Here is a 17365-nt window from a genome sequence, read left to right as displayed (position 1 = left end):
ATGTCCCAAGCACACTTAAAAAGAATGTGTGTTCTGCTGCTGTTGGGTAGAATGTTCTTATAAATATCAATTAGATTTCTTTGGCTGGGTATTGTTTAATTCTCTTAAATCCTTCCTAACATTTTTTTCTACTATTTCTACTAGCTTTTAACAAAGGGATATTGAAGTCCCCAACTGTGATTATGGATTTCTCTATTTCTTCTTTCATTTCTGTAAGTTTTTGCTTCATGTGCTTTGCAGCTCCCTTTTTCATGTGTTTTAGGCTATTTATACTTAAGGTAATTATTGATATTTCAGAATTCATGTCTGCCATTTATTATGTGCTTTGTTTATTCTCTTTATTTTTCATTCTTCTGATTTTTCCTTTCTTGTCTTTCTCGGTGTTGCTTGAGCATTTTTTTTTTTTTTTTGTATTCCATTTTGATTTATCTACAGTATTATCTCTTGAGTCTGTCTCTTCATTCAGTTTTTTTAAGTGGTTGTTCTAGGTGTTACAATAAGTATATGCAGCTTATTGTAGTCTATTATCATCAGTATTTTACCACTTCAAGTGTAATGTGGATGCATCACCATTATTTAGGTCACTTTATTCTCCCTCTTTATAATATAGTTGTCTTAAAATATTACTTCTACATACACTGAGAACCATATCAGACACTGTTATAACTGTTAAACATGACTTTTTTAAATTGCAAGGAAAAATAATCTATTGGACTTGCCCATATATTTTATCCTTTAAGTTGTTCTTTCTTCATTTTTGATGTTCTTTGTTTCCTTCTGTTATCATTTTCTTTCAGTATGAAGAATTTGCTTTAGCTATTCTTTCATTCTGCTGGGGATAATTTCTCTTAATTTTTTTTTATCCTCTAATTCTTCTTACTCCTGAAGCATATTTTTACTGGATATATAATTCTGGGTTGACAGTTCTTTTGTTTCAGCACTTGAAAAATTTTGTATCACTTCTTCTGACCTTCATGATTTTTAATGAGTAACCAGCTGTTATTTGAATCATTGTTCCTCTGTAGGTAACGTGTTGATTTTTACCTAACTGCTTTCAAAAGTTTTTCTCTTGTCTGTGACTGTGATGTATTTAGGTATAGATTTTGGAGAGTTTATTCTGTTTGTGATTTGCTCAGCTTCCTGAATCTGTAGGTTTATATCTTTCATCAAAGTTGTGAAGTTTTTAGCCATTATTTCTTTGAATTGTTTTCAATACTGCATTTTTTTTCTTTCTTTCTGGGACTTTGATAACATGAATCTAAGATCTCTTGTTATTATCCTATAGGTCCCTAGGGCTCAGTTATTCAAAAAACATTTTCCCTATGTATTTTTGATTAAATAATTTCTGTTAAACTACCTTAAAGTTCACTGATTCTTATCTTGTATCTCCATTCTGTTATTGAGACTGTCCAGCGAGGTTTTTATTTAGATTATTGTATTTTTCAGTTCTAGAATTTCCATTTAATTTTTCTTTACATCTTCTATTTCTTTGCAATATTTTCTGTTTTTTAAAATTTGTTTCAAAATTGTTCACAATTGCTTGTTAAAGCATTTTAGACAGCTTTTTGCAAATCCTGCTCAGACAATTCCAACATCTGTGTTATGTAGATGTTGTCATCTATTGATTGTCTTTTCTCATTTGGTTTAGACTTTCCTGGTTCTTGGTATGACAATTGTGTACTGTACCCTGGACATTTTGAGTATTGTGTTATGAGACTTTGGTTCCTATTAAGTCATCTTCTTTAGCAACCTATTGAGGTTCAGAATGCATATCCTGTTACTCTTTTGGTGTACTATAGTTCAAATATCAGTTTAGTTTATCAAGACTCTGCCATGCTATTCTGATCTGCTCTGCTTCGGTTACCCAGATGACTGTACTGCATCCCACAATCTCTCAGCACTGTCTGGGTATATGGAAGGGTACCACCTCTTTGTTTCATGGCAAGTTTTGAAGACAGGGTTTCACCCTCTGACTCATGTGGCGAAGGTCATCTCCTTGTTACTACAGTGGGCAGAGTAGAAAACAGAGCTCTGCCCCCTTGGTCTGCCACTGCAGTGCCCAGTGTGGTAGGGGAGAGGAGTGGTGCTTTTCCTAATGTTCACCCCCACCCAGAACAGGCAGGTATGGTTAAGGAGTTTGTGTCTTGTTGGATCACCTTTTCCTGGTCCTCTGGCTAGAGAAAGCAGACTTTTCTTGGGGCTGTTTTCTGTCTGTGACTGTTGATGTTTCTAGGTTCTCTAGCATTCAGGCTGAGGTATTTATGAGGCAAGAAAAAACTCAGAGAATTTACTGCCAGGTTGTTCCTCAAGTTCCAAGGTCCCTAGCCATTCCACTTTATTTTATCCTCCCTTTAGAGTCTTCTATAAGTGTCTTACATTTTTTTCCCAAGATTTTTGTGGTTGTTGTTGCTGTGATTAGTGGGAGAAATAAAATGGAATGTGTTTACACCATTTTGTCTGGAACCAGCAGTCTCCAGAGCAGCACCCTTTGGTTTTTTTCCTCATATTTAATTCCATTTTAAAAATTTTTCTAGGATTCCCCTGAAGTTACCCATTTATGTTTCCCTCTGTGGTAATGGATTTTAAAATCACACATCTTTTCTGTTATTTCTAGTTAATCACTATGGAAGGGAGAGCTTCCACATGGGATCAGTTTGTCCTCTAGAACAAGAGTATAAAGAACATTTGTTTCTGTGAATTTATTTTATGTAAAGGGCTTATAAAATATAAAATTTAAATTATTTAAAACTCTCTTAATAAATCCTGCTTATTGAGAATAACAAAATTACATGCAAAGAAATACTAATTTCAGCAAAAATATATGCATCAATTAATAAAGCATTTAAATGATTAAAACTGGGATTTTTTTCTAGCTTTATATATATAAAGAAATACCACAGAGACAAATTGGATTGAGCTGCTTTTGAGAAATCAGACAGCTATTGATTGGGCAATCGTTGCTATGGTTGACTCCATGGCAACAGTTGAGATGAAAGGTGACTACAAAGGGGGAAGAGAAAGAACTTAGGTGAGAATCCCAAGTAAAACCCAGAGAAAAGAGAAAGAAGAAGGGTCTCAGGGGGACTTCTAAAAAGATTTGTCACAGGTTTAAGAGGAAGACTGGAGGATCAGTGAGCTCTATATAACTACTGAGATGGAAAAAAAAATAGTACCATTTTGAAAAGAACCATGGATTGATATTTGTCTTCAACTTAATCATCCATTATAATAATTACTATTACTTACAATTTTACCACAGAAATTAACATGGACTATTTGAGAAACAAAGGTAAACTATGACCGTTGTAGGCTTGTAAGGATATTAATTAAAGTGGAAAGATGCCCTATTGCATTAAAGAGTTTATACAAATTATTTTATCTGGTTAGTGTGAGTTTAAGACAGATTGATAAAAAGTTTGTAGCTTAGTTAAAAAAAAAAAACATTGACAGGTTTCACCATACTTGTAAGAATGTTTTATTTATTTACTTCTCCATAGCAGTTCAGTCCTTCACTATATAGTTGAAAGTATTAATTTAGAGGTTGTCTATTAAGTCTTTTTTAGTAAATTAAAAGGTAACACGTAACCTATACCAGAAAATGAAGTTTAATTACTTTAAAAATTCTGAATTATATTATTGGAACATAAATGCATTTATATAACTTTTAAGTAATTACAATAATATTAGTAATGAATAGTAAAACATTACCAAAGATTCTGTTGGATCTAAGTTAATAAATGAATTAAAATTATAATTAGTAGCTTGTGAGCAAATGGTGCTTGAAAACAACAAATGCAAATAGTGCTTGAAAACAATGCCTTAAATATCTCCCATATTTTGTAATTATTAATTAGCAAACTACTCTTTTACAGATTGGATCAAGGAAAGCTTCAATGCAGCTAATGAAATTATCATAAATTTGAAATTAGTCTGGCCTGAATTAATATTCTATTCTAAAGCTAGAAACTTGATTTACATTTTAAATTTTAAATGCTTTTCATTTTCTTTCTTCAAAACCTTTCCTCAAGTCTAACTGTTTTGTTAATAGTCAACCTTTCTCTCCATGAGACACATCAGTAGTAAATCGAATGAAATCAGGATTCTTTTTAACTCTTTGAGAACTCATTTAAATGACTGGTACAGGAGTTCTGTGCACCAGCTTTGAAGACATTTTATGCTACCAATCTTGACTTAAAATGATCTCAATTTACACAAACTAGGGAAAGGTAAGAAGTTGTATATTTATTGTCAATGATAAGTTATTTTTTCCAATATTAAATTCTAACTTAAATTCTATAAAGAAGATCTAACAAAATCTTTAGTTCACTTGAAGGCTGGATGTGTGTTACCTTTAAAATATTGCTATATTCTATGTTTTCTGTTACAGTAAAAAAATTAAACAGTCCCTGAGAAGAATAAGAAAAATAGTAGTATGTATGTGTCAATTATATATCTAATAAAGCTGGGGGAAAATGCTAATGGTAAAATATGTGAAACTATAGTACTTCATTCTTTTCTGTTCCATTTCAAATATTATTTCATACCTAGTATTCCTACATACAAAATCATTATTATTATAGATATATTTTATTCTGGCCATACCCAGGTCACAGCCAGGCACAACTGGGGTGGACTCCTGGAGTTCCTAGCCTAAGTGCTTGATACTGTGCTAGATACTGAGATGTCAACAATCAATATGATGCTATCAGTCCAGTGATGGAAAACAGATATGTGAAAACATAATTTTTATGGAATCCAAAAAGCAACAATGAAGTATGTTCAAAATACTATGGTAGGGCTTCCCTGGTGGCACAGTGGTTGAAAGTCCGCCTGCCGATGCAGGGGACGCGGGTTCGTGCCCCGGTCCGGGAAGATCCCACATGCCGCGGAGCGGCTGGGCCCGTGAGCCATGGCCGCTGAGCCTGCGCGTCCGGAGCCTGTGCTCCGCAATGGGAGAGGCCACAATGGTGAGAGGCCCGCGTACTGCAAAAAAAAAAATAATAATAATACTATGGTAGTGCAAAGGAATAATTTATAAGCCTGAAGGAGTCACAGAAGACCTTCCAGATCCCAGGCCTTGTCTGCTTTCAAAGAAGTATCAACTGAGGGCAATTCTTCATGATTAGAATAATGCAGTTTAATTATAACAATGAGCTGCCGTTTATTGAACTCTTATGTACTAGGCCCTATCCTATGCCAAGTAATTAATGTGCCCTGCTTTTGATATAATTCACACAATCTCATGTCATAGGTATTTTTATCATCCCCATTTCGTTGATAAGGAACCTGAAGTTTGGAGAGGTGAAATAGCCAGTCAAAGCCACAGAGTTCTTCTAAGATGTGGGGATGGCATAGTGGGGACCTGGGTCCAACAGGTAATGGCATATAGCAGGGGCCTCATTTAATATGTCAGAGTGTGAATGGTGACTGATCTCTGTATGGGGATTTGTTACATTATGACCAGGTTCAGGGGCGTGGATTACTAAAGGGTGTCTTTAGGAAACTAAGGAAGATAAAAGAAATAAAAGTCAGTCCTGAGGATAGCATCCTAGAGCAATGGCTTTTGTGCAACAGTATAGCTTACTACTACCCCATGTGTGTCTGGATTCAAATCCTGCCTCCATCAATACGGCTTGTGTGACCTTAAGAAAGTTATTTAACCTCTTAACCCTTACTCCTCTTCATTAAAAATACATGAATTATTCTGTGTTAAAACTCAATAGTAACCGCTTAATAAACGTTAAAATTCTTATTATTGACCTCAGAGAGTGGGGTAGGATGAATTGGGGGATGGAGGTCACAAACCCTCAGAAATATTGTGTAAAATTATGTGTGGGTACATAGAATTATAGAGAGGATGGGAACCTATATCTACACACAAGTGTGCAAAAACATCATATTATGCAATAAACTTTAAATCAAGTTAAACTTGACCTCAAGCCCCCATTCTGCCTTGGATGGCAGGAAATCCGAGCTCAGTCATTACTGATACTCTTCCAGCCCCATCCTTGGACAATACAAAGCTTCCTGAACTTTCCGGGAGGCCTACCATGAATGGATTGGCAGGTTGTGCTCTGTACAACCTCAGGGGGACAATTCGCATCTCAAGAGGCTTGACCACATTCCTGAAACAGGAGGGAGGAAAAAACAGAGCATGAAACAACCCACCAATTAACATTTCAATAAATTATCCAGCCACATGCATTTTTTTTTTTTTTGAGGGGAGAAGAAAGTCCATACCTTTCATTAGATTCTCAAAGCAAAGAGGGAGTCTGATTTGATCCAGTAAAAGAGATGGGTGTCAAACCTCTGTGCTCCACAAAGCAGGAAAACATCACATTTGCATTGATTATAGACCCTTTTCATAGTGCTGACACATCTATGAGCTTTGAGTGGCCTCATTATTTTTTTATTAAATTGGGTCAGGGTGGGGGCCCCCCATTCAACCTAAATGCAGATGGGGTCATTGTGACTGAACCGCAATATACACAATAGGTAATAAATTCTGGGAAATGAAATCTGTCATCAGACCCCTCTTTCACACAACAGAAAACAAGATGGGGTATAACATTGGGACTTGAGGCAAAAAAGTCTCCAAGATAAAGAGCCAGAACTGCATTCATTGAGTTATAAAGCATTTGGTTGGGGCGGGGGGGGGCTCTTCTTTGGACAGAACAGGAAAGGGCCAGTATTGATTCAGTAAAAAGTATGTAAAACTACTGAACAGAAGACCATGTACGTAATGGAGGGAGTTTGTGGAATACACGATGATTTTGCAAATAAATGTGGACACCTGAATAGCCGCTTCATTATCAGCCTCATCTTCAAATACAGGGGGAGAGAAAGTGCTTTCTGAGGAGTAATAGGAAAAACACTCAGGTTAATGAAAGTCATATCTGTCATTTTAAGTGCTCATTACAATGGTTATTTTTACCAGCATTTAATTTTTATAAAATTCAATTCATCAGACCTAGATCCATGATTAATCACCTAAGTATGACTAGACAAAAATGGGTACTAATAAACAGTAAGAGAATGTCTAAGTCCCATTTTTAGCATTGTTCTTGCACTAAGTAGTGTCCACTTCTTACATCCCATTGCCTTTGGAAGAATCTGCAAGTCCCTATTTCATGATAGTTCAGTTTAATCTTTTGTCACATTGATTTCAGAGTTCTTTAATAATTAAAAAAATCAATGCTTTCAGAGTTCTGACATGTTATACAATCGTACTTTACATTTTTTTATCATCACAAAAATATCATCCATCCATAGAGATAGCTGAAGATCCTTCACTAATGTGCATGGTGTAATACAAAGTATATGAAATTTGAGTTAGATTCAAATTATATACCCTGTTTCTTCATTTGTTAAGTGGGATTACAGTACCTACCTTATAGTACCACAGGTAATATAAGTAAAATGTCAAACACAGTGTCAAGATATGGTCAGTATTGAATAAATAGTAGTTTTCTTCAAAGTAAAAGTACTAGACAACTGATAATGAAGACTATTTTATCTTGTGAGTTCTAGAACTGTGGAATTTTTGATCTGGAAAGGCCCTGAATACGAACTTTTACTTTACAGATGAGGAAACTGAAGACCCGAGGAGGTGAAAAGACTTGTTTAAGGTGAAATATCTAGCTTTCTCATTAAGTAACTGTTTGCTGAATGAAGGAATAACATTACATCATCATCAGAAACCAATTTCCTGTGTGCCAAGTAATGATCTATCTCTTACAAGCATGGCCTATGACCGCGTGTGACAATGTGGAATGTAAAATATGAAAAAGATTGATAAGATCTGTATGTATCTTCTTCTTAAATATATTTTTCATTGAAATTATTGAAATCTATGTATTAATTGCACTTCACACTTAACTAATTTAACTTGTCTATTTAGGTTAAAAATGGCATTGATTTATTGTTCTAATCAATTACCTACTTATACTTTTATAATTATTATATATTACATATTTAAAAAAAAACTAAGTCACACGTGGCATATTATGACAAACAGTAGGCCGTTTAATTGCTGGTTCATTGTCCAGTCATAAAAAAATAGGATTGTTGGAAATAAATTCATTAGTATAAAATACAGTTAATTTGGCATATTTCTGATGTTCAGAAGTTAGTAAATTTTATTTTCTACTCTATCAGTCTTATCAGATTTATATACAAAAAATACAAAATGGTAGATTTCCATATAAAAGAAGAAGGCATTATGATGTATGAATTTTAAAATAGTGGTTTCCTAGAAATTGCACTGAGGCAGTCCTGCCTTCCTGGGGTTATTCAGCAGCACTTCAGCTTATATAATTACCACACTAGCCTGTCTTACAGAGCCCACAAGGCACCCAGATTGGTCGCCATGGCAACAGATTCTGAATCAGAGTAGCCCATCCTAATACAGTGCACAGAGCTTCTTCTTGGAAAAAGTTTTTGGTTTTTGTTTTTAATTTTAAACACATGCCCCCAAATTACAGGTATACAATTTCTGAATTTTTGTTCTAGTTTCGTTATAAGTGTAATCTGACCATTAAATGTCTGGGCACACAGTTTCTTGAAAAGCGAAGGAAATATAATGCAGGTATTTAAATACAGATTGCTTTTTCATTCTGGGCACGATTTTGAAAAGAAGAAGATAACATTTCAGAATAAAAAACACCTGAAGAAATAGCTGTGGGAGGAAATTGACTCTCTTTGATCTTTATGTTGCAGTAAAAGCTCTTTTACGCTTATTTTTAAGACTCTTAAAATGCATAGATCTAAGCAAATAAAATACTGTTTTTCCATTAAAATTAAAAAAAATGAACAAACACATGTAGCAAGGGCCACATTTATAAACCTTGTGCAATAAAATTTTCTTTTTATCTATCAAGCAGAGAGTACACAGATTTGCTCAAGATTCCCTGTCTACCCCTGCACCGCCAGGAGGACAGTAAAGCCTTGCAGAGGCTACATCAGCAGCTACTTTCTCATTTCTTGTTTGCTGTGTGGACAGACATTGCAGCTGTGGTGACTGACGGTAAGAAGAAAGGCTGATGATAATTTTCGCACTTCCCCATCCATTAATTCATTTGAAACTAAAGGTAGGGTTTTCTTCCCTCTCTACCGCCCCCCCCCCACCAATTAGGAAAGATATTTATGTTTTATTTAAAATTCCTTTCTCATCTATCACCAAACAAGAGAAAGAAATTCACACATAACTCATAGTATATGACCCTGTTTACAAAGTAAGCTCAACCTTTTGTTTGTTTTCTTCTAGAGCTTTAAATTCAACTCCTATTTTATGCCATATTTCCACTTTCAGCCATCATTGATACCAGAGTGACTTGGTTCTTGATGACCTCTTTGAAATGTCTCCTTTTTTCCTTTCCCCTTTGGCTCCATTCTTACTGTGTTTTCTGAAGTATCTATCCTGCCCGAATGCCAGCAGCCCTGTGACTTAGGGAAGAAGGTACATTTAATCCATTCTACAGAGGAACAGATGCTCCCTTCAACGAACGTGGCTGGCCTCACAGAAAACGGGGCTGGAGTTTGAGTCAGTTTTGATCCCCAGAGCTCCTGCTTCAGGGCCCATGTTATTTTCCCTTCTCTTTCCTGTGGGCTTCCTCCTTTGCAGAACAATGTGGATTCCAGTTTCTGCTTTTCTAACTACTGGAAAGAGGAGGAAGGTCAGGAGTGGCCGTGTCAAGGACCCTTGACACGCTGAGGAGGCCCCCTCTATTTCCACAGCCTCCGGTATACTTAAAAATGAAGACATGCCAAAGTAGGGTTGTACTGAACTTAAAATATTTACACTTAGCAATTACTTTTGTAGGAGGAACAGAGGCCCTCCAATGCTGTTAGTGTATCTCTGTAAACATATGTATCTAACCTCATTTGGAAATATAAACAAATGTCTGAATTTTTGGCCTGTAATGAATTTGAAGTCCTGGCCCAGTACCCTCTTGCCTCAGTGGAGGAATGCCCCAACCCCCAACATGAACTTCAGGAGTCCAGAGGACAGTGATGGTAGCAACAGAAGATTTCAACTGGGACAAAGGTGGCAGGTTAATAACAGCTAATACCGTAGAGCATTTACTGTGTACCCAGGACAATTCTAAGTATTTTATGTGTGCTAACATAGTTTGCTTTCTTAGACAGCTACTACTGTTGTCCACATTTTTATACATGAAGAAACTGAGGCACAGAAAGATTAAATAACTTGCCCAAGGTTGCACAACTAGCCATGGTACAGAGTCTGTACTTTCAAGCACTGTGCTACTCGATCTCTTACTGAATGCAAAGCAGAAACCACAAGGACCAGAGGGGGAGTGTGAGTGTCCTCAGACTCACAGCAAAGGGTGATGTGTGGTGTGTGGTGGTAGGAGCATGACACAATATCAGTAGTAAAACTAGGCGGGGCTCAGCAATGCGGTCCGTTTTGATTCTACCCCCGTCAATCAAATGATGGGGTGGTTGTCCCCAGGGCTGCAGGAGGTGGGGAAACAAGGTTGACCCCTGCACTCATATTCTCTCCCCATAGGCCATATGATGTGTTTAAACCGTAAGTGCCACTTTTCAGTGACACCTGGAATCAGATCTAGCTTCATAGGCGTGTGACTTGGGCAGCTGCCCAGAGCCCTGTGCTCTGAAAGATCCAGCACTTGTGTTAATCCTCTGTTGTCACCATCTTGAAAGTTGTAGTAATTTCTAAACAGGAGATCCCATATTTTCACTTTGCACTGGGCCTTGCAAATTATGTAGCCATTCCTGCGTGGAGTCCTGAGCAATCTGGAGAAGTCTGTACCTCCGATTTACCAGGAGAGACAAGGTTCTATTTCCTGTGATTCCTCTGGAACTGCAGTGCTATAAATCTGCAGTTGCCTGTTAGTGGATTTGCATTTTACTGCAATGTAATGCTTGTCTTCACAGGGGAAAGCAGTCAGCTCTCACTAATAGGGGCTTTAAGGATGTTCTGCCTAGGTCCACGTGCATAGCCTTGAGCAAAAAGGCTCAGGACAGACTCCAGATTCAACAGCGGGGCTAACTACAAGAGAGCCTCTTTGCAGAATGATAAAACATTAACACCTCAGCTAGATTTGCAGCCGGCCCCAAGCAGTGCTCCTGCAGACTCACACGGGTCCAACTGTACAATTTCAGCTCAGGTCCTCCTGGAAATTTCTATTTCCCACCTCACAGTGTTTGTAGAATTTAGCCATGCTATAGTTAAGTCAAGATTTGCCAGAACTTGTAGAGAAAATTCAAACTGCCTCAGTACAAGGAAGCTAATCTGATAAATCCTCCATTTCCTCTCTCAACCCTCCAGCAGTCTGGCACTAGAATAAATGATGGCTCACCAGTGGCGAGTTTCCATGGAATCAGTCGCTCCTGAGGCCTTTTCTGAAGTGAAGGGCAGTGAGCTGATTCTCTGCACCAGGGCAGTAATGATACCAGTGAGCAGAAACTATGTGGGGGGGGGGGGGAAGCCAACTTCTCACAGAAGACAAAAAGGGAATTTTGTGCCTGTATCTTTCAGAGGAGCCAGAACCCTCATATTCAAGGAGATATTGGGGAGGGGCTGAATTAATAGTGATGGCCAACATCTTCTAGCATTTACTATGCCCCAGATACCCTTGTAAGAGCTTTACATATGTCAACCCAGTTAATCCTCCCAACAAGCCAACGAGGTAGGTATTATGATGATGTCCATTTTGAAGGTGAAGGACCCGAGGCACAGAGAGGGCAAGCAGTTAAGTCAGGAGAGCAGCTGCGCGGCCTCGGCCGTAGGAGCTACAGGTTCATCCAGGACAATAACAGGCAGCGAGGAGTTCCTGGTGGGGCCGGCTGTGTGTGCAGCTGCTGAGTCTGCGTCCTGTTTGTCCTCACAATAAACCCCCATTAATGAGGGAAGCACGATTGGTCTCCATTGCTCTCGCAACCTGAAAGAGCCTATAGAATACAGATCCTATTGTGAATGCTTTTGTAATTTGGAGGTTTCTTCTTTTTTTTTGTAATAAATGGAATAATCAGCCCCTTAATGTATCCATAGGGAATTCAGGAGAGGGGTGAAGAAGCGGCTCCTGTTTTTGAGGCATTTGCAATCATCGTTGGAGAGACAGAGCCAACAGATGGGGAACAATAGTGAGAGACTCAAGGGCTGGTGGAAGCGAAGGGTGTGGGAAATCAGAGAAGGGAAGGTGTTTACTCACTGACTATCAGGTTAGATGGGATGGGGGATGGAAAGAAGAAACTGGGTGGCTTTGGACACATTTCCTCTTTATACTTCACCTTCAGCAACGGTAAAATAAAGCCATAAATTATCTCAAAGACTCTTCTAGGATTTTTCAATGAATCCTGACCTTTTCTGTAAAGCTGGCTTTTTATGTGTGGTATTTGCTAAAAGCAGAGGCACACCTATAACAGATAGGGCCCAGACTGTACATCACATGATCAGGTTGATACAGTTTCCTGACCTCACGTTAGCTCCCAAGAGCATACGTGTCCTGAACTGTAGCCCATTAGCTTTTCTTGGCTATTCAATTGAATGATTACCCCAGCCGTTTATATATATAAACGGCCATTTGTATTTTTCTCTGTTTTTTTGGCCAAAATATAAAAATAGGATATACGTAGACTATAGCACTTAATAATATCTTATATGTTTTGATATTTTAAAGAAATAAAAGTTATCACATGGGATAGTCAGTCATCTCACTCATTATCATTTAAATTTCTTTTCTTGGGTCTTTGGTTTTGTATATTTCTTTCAACATTCTAAGTTACTGTAGCCCCCAATAGCTGGTTATGATCACTTAACATACAGTTTCAAATCAATGAGGTCTGTGATGGAAATAAAACAAATTCTAAAAACTCATTTTTATATTATATGCATACCATGTTTTCAACAGCAAATTTTTTTTTTTAAATTCAGAACAGGCATGTGGTTAAGATAAAAATTATCTGATGTTCCCAATCATTGAAATGTAGAAACCATAATCAGGGAAGGGCTTAGGAGGTTTTTTTGTGGTATGATCCTTAGGACGAGGTAGCTTTCTCTAACCTGACAAGTATTCTATAGAGCCCATAAACTAATTGTTCTTTAAGTGTGGTCCCCAGACCAGCAGCATTGGCACTGAACAAATTCTCAGGTCTCACCCAAACTTAATCAGAACTTTGAGAGTTGGAGCCCAGCAGTCTGCAATGTAACAAGCTTTCCAGATGATTCTGAAGTACCTTAAAGTTTGAGAACCCTTATCATAATTCAGGCTGCCAATAGAATAGAATAAGTCATCAGTTATATTTAATGACTATCTTTACTTACATAGTTCTCCCTATGCCCAGCTGGATACAGAATTTGGACGTAAAATTACAACCCAGAGTATTGGCATTCCTCAGTGATTCCCATTATTGGTGGGGTTTAACATGAACTGCTCTATTTGCATTCAAGGCCTCCTGTGGTTATAGACCCAAATCAGGTGTCCAGTGTTATCTTCTATTTCTCCGGTTGAGATTCTTTTTTTATAAATTTATCTATTTATTTATTTATTTTTGGCTGTGTTGGGTCTTTGTTTCTGTGCGAGAGCTTTCTCTAGTTGCGGCGAGCGGGGGCTACTCTTCATCGCGGTGCGCGGGCCTCTCACTATCTTGGTCTCTCTTGTTGTGGAGCACAGGCTCCAGACGCGCAGGCTCAGTAGTTGTGGCTCACGGGCCTAGTTGCTCTGCGGCATGTGGGATCTTCCCAGACCAGGGCTCAAACCCGTGTCCCTTGCATTGGCAGGCAGATTCTCAACCATTGCACCACCAGGGAAGCCCCGAGATTCTTTTTATTTTAGTAAAATTGGATTACCATTCTCTCCCTATGCCCTCACTCCCTGCCATGAGGGATAGTTGACATAGGTTAAGACTGGGAAGGGCCTTCAGTGAGTGGAGATATAGGGGAGAGCGCATTCCTAGGCGGTGCCACAGTGTAACCAAACACCTAATGTTTTTTGGTTTCTATCAAAATCCTATGTAAAATATCATTTCCTCTATGAAGTCTTTCTTGAGCCTTCAATCAGAAGGTGTGAGCTCTTCCTTCCATAATACTCTCACAGTATATTCTGTTCTGCCCTGTTGTGTAGTCTGTATTTCTCATTTCTTTGATTCTACTGTAAGTTCTTGAGATCAGGGGCTGCATCCTGCTACTCATCCTGCTGCCAGTCCTACCAGTGTCAGACACATAAATAATAACTCTGTCAATAGTTGTTGAATTGTGGTATGCGGTGGCAGGACTGCCAGGCAAGCCCAGAGAGTCCTCTGACAGCTTCCGGCCAAGTCTGTTCACTGTATGAGTTGGATGTACATTGCATGCCTGTCCCCAGATATTCCCTTGCAGGTAACTGACATTCATTCTTGTAAGATTTATAGAAAGTTCACAACCCGTGTTTCAAATACAAAATCCACCTAGGAAGGATCAAGAAATAAAGATCTAGAGGACAAGCCTAGCTCTTTTACCCCCTGGCGCTGTCAAGGGGCAGCCTAAGAGACACTAGAAAGGGCTGGGGCTGGGAAACGGGAACAAATCTTTGATTTCACAGTCTTGCCTGAGGCCTTGACTGACAGTAGCTGCTGCTTTCACCTCCATCTGTGGCTTCACGCCTTTTTAGAGGAGACTCAGGAAATCTCCTTCTCGTCTTAGAGGGAATATTTTCAGCCTAAGAGGAAAATTCTGAGCATGAGAAGCAAGCTTGCCTTGCTTTCCCACACCCAAAGACAGAGACTCATAAGACAATAACGGTCTGGAAAGAATCTAAAGACACACGGTACAAAACATATTTAGTTTATTATTTTAAGTGCTCTTCTTAATACCATCGCAGTGAAAACAAACAGTAGACCGACAACCACCCTCCCCCTCCAAACAACGTTTAACTTATATTTATGTATTTGCTAACCACTCACATCTTGAAATTCATTCTGTAACATCATAGACCCATGGCAAATTCTGAACAGAGAAATTCATTGTAGGAAAATATGATCATAAAAGATATGGTTTAAGTGGATAAAACCCCCAAATTTTTAACCCATATTTATGATTTAATCTGGATCAAGTTTTATCTGCATTGGTGTAGGTTTTTTTTTTCCAGGGGATACTGCAGTTGTTTTTCCAGGTTCATTTACCGAGGAACACTGCCATCATGTGGCCTGGTGTGTTAAAGACAGCACATAAATGACAACTAACAGCATGGCTTTAATTCTCTCCAGAAAAATGTTTGCAGCTTTTAAATGTGCTTTGTTGTTAGAAGCTATATTTGTGGATTTCTTTCTAAGAGAGCATTCTTAAATATCTGCCGAAGGATGAACTCTGTGTCAGCTTTTGAATCCCCTGAATACGTAGCAACCACAACAGAATATCACATATATAAAATAATAATTGAACACTGCTTGTTTTACAAATTTGTAAAGTTTTCATAAATTTATCCACTTTAAAGAGAGTAGGATGACTTTCTCGTGTGCACTAAAGTGGCTGCCTATTTTGAGAACTGTAGGGAGGCAGCATCAAAAACTAAAGTATGAAGCTTGACCCTAAGTCTGAGCCTCCACTTTGCCACTGAATAACTGTGGAATCTTGAGTAAGTCACACAAGCTACCTGGTCTCAGTACTTTTTTTCCTTAAATAAGTAGGTTTGATACACTTAAGTCAAAACTGTTTTCTAGTTTAAAATTCTGTGATTCTACTTGACAAGTAAATAAGTTCTTGAAAAAGCAAGAATGCTGTTTTTCTTTAGGTAGATTATTTTCCTATGGTTTTCCTGTAACTGAAGCTTTGTCTGCATGACTCATCATGCAAAATTTTCTCATGCAAAATTTTCTCTGTAAGAACCCAGAGATTATGTGTTATGTTCAGCAGTGCGCCAGAACAAACAGCTTTCATGCATTTTGTGGGCATTCACAGCTTAGTATCTCCACAAACATAAAATCAAGTTGAGGAATCTTTCTAATTGGTAAAAAGCTTACTGGCTTCTGAGAGCTGTAGGTTGTTTTTTTTTTTTTTTGCGGTACGCGGACCTCTCACTGTTGTGGCCTCTCCCGTTGCGGAGCACAGGCTCCGGACGCACAGGCTCAGCGGCCGTGGCCCACGGGCCCAGCCGCTCCGCGGCATGTGGGATCTTCCCGGACCGGGGTATGAACCCGTGTCCCCTGTATCGGCAGACGGACTCTCAACCACTGCGCCACCAGGGAAGCCCAGAGCTGTACGTCTTAACAGACGTTCCAGAATGTTAGAAAAGACAACTCAGAACAGTCTGATGTCTTTGACACCTGAAAGGGAAGGGCAGTTTTCTTCCCTCTTGCTTTGTAAATTTGTCAAAATTAAAAAGCGGATGCAAATGCTGTGTATGTTCTGATGAGACAAAATTGTGGTAAATGATTCCCTCGAGTTGATTTTGTGATGTGTGTAACGGGGTCGGGGATGGAAATACAAGCTGTGCTGGGCGTTTGAACCATGCTGGAAGGGCATGTAAATGCAGGCCAGTTGCTAGGAGACCTGGAGCACAGAGTCAGTGCCCCCCTGTGTGCGCAGGGATGTTTAATCTCAAGAAACCTTGTCTTTCACAGTCAACGATGACATTAAATGTAGTCTGTCAAAATTCAGGTGGACCAGAGCTTGGTTATTGCTTGTGTCAATCCAGCCATTCTGTCATCCACCACTCATTAAGGGAGCAAATGAAAGAGAACAATGTAACATGGTGCCAGCGACCAAGAAGCTCTAGAAAAGCTCCGAGTGATGCACTACAAATTCAGTCTAAATACTCTCACATGGAAGACAGCTGGTTTGTTCGCTGATATTAATTCCAAGTGTGTAGTAGTGGCTAAAGAATGGCTTCAGCATTCCAGAGAAGGATGCCAGGCCACAAATAGAGTTCTAAGTGAGGATGTGCTTGAGAAGGATTTTGAGCCCTATTGCTTACAAAGCAATCATTTCAGTCATTTGTGGGATTTTTAAAAACAGATTTTATGCTAAACACACGCTTCCAGTTTGTAATTCCACCAAGAACTTTAGAATTGAGACGGTATTAAGAGTTCTTCCAGCGCCCCCAACTGGTTGAAGACAGAAACTGACCCTGTCTGCGGGCAAGGGCAATGGGCAGCCCATTCAGAGAATGGGGCACGGACGTCTGCCCTTGTAAAACACTGTCAAGCTTTGCCAATATCCAGGAGACCCCGAATTCAATGAGAGATAAAAAGAAAAACTAAAGGCTGAGGAGTGGGTCTAGTAGGTCTCATTTTGATTTAGAGGAAACTGAGTCATTGAGAGGTATTTTGAATTATTTGAAACACACACAGCTAATTATCACCAGAGCTGGGAACACAACCAGGTTTCCCAGTCCAGTGCTCTTTTACA

At 38.7% G+C, this 17365-nt stretch overlaps 1 protein-coding gene across 1 annotated transcript in view; it reads left to right on the top strand.

The window, feature by feature from the left end:
* Positions 1-7584: 7584 nt before the first annotated feature.
* Positions 7585-17365, top strand: part of ASB4 (ankyrin repeat and SOCS box containing 4) — an 82160-nt gene continuing 72379 nt past the window's right edge. Inside the window, exons 1-2 of the mRNA XM_029233557.1 lie at positions 7585-7628; positions 8883-9025. Of these exons, the coding sequence (XP_029089390.1) occupies positions 7585-7628; positions 8883-9025 (187 nt within the window). The remainder of the gene's footprint in view (positions 7629-8882; positions 9026-17365) is intronic.

The sequence above is a fragment of the Monodon monoceros genome, unplaced genomic scaffold (genome assembly GCF_005190385.1).
Source record: "Monodon monoceros isolate NGI ecotype Baffin Bay Population unplaced genomic scaffold, NGI_Narwhal_1 Super_Scaffold_2, whole genome shotgun sequence".
NCBI classification, from domain to species: domain Eukaryota; kingdom Metazoa; phylum Chordata; class Mammalia; order Artiodactyla; family Monodontidae; genus Monodon; species Monodon monoceros.
The sequence above is the reverse complement of the archived record's forward strand: the minus strand, read 5'-3'. Positions and strand labels throughout refer to the sequence as shown.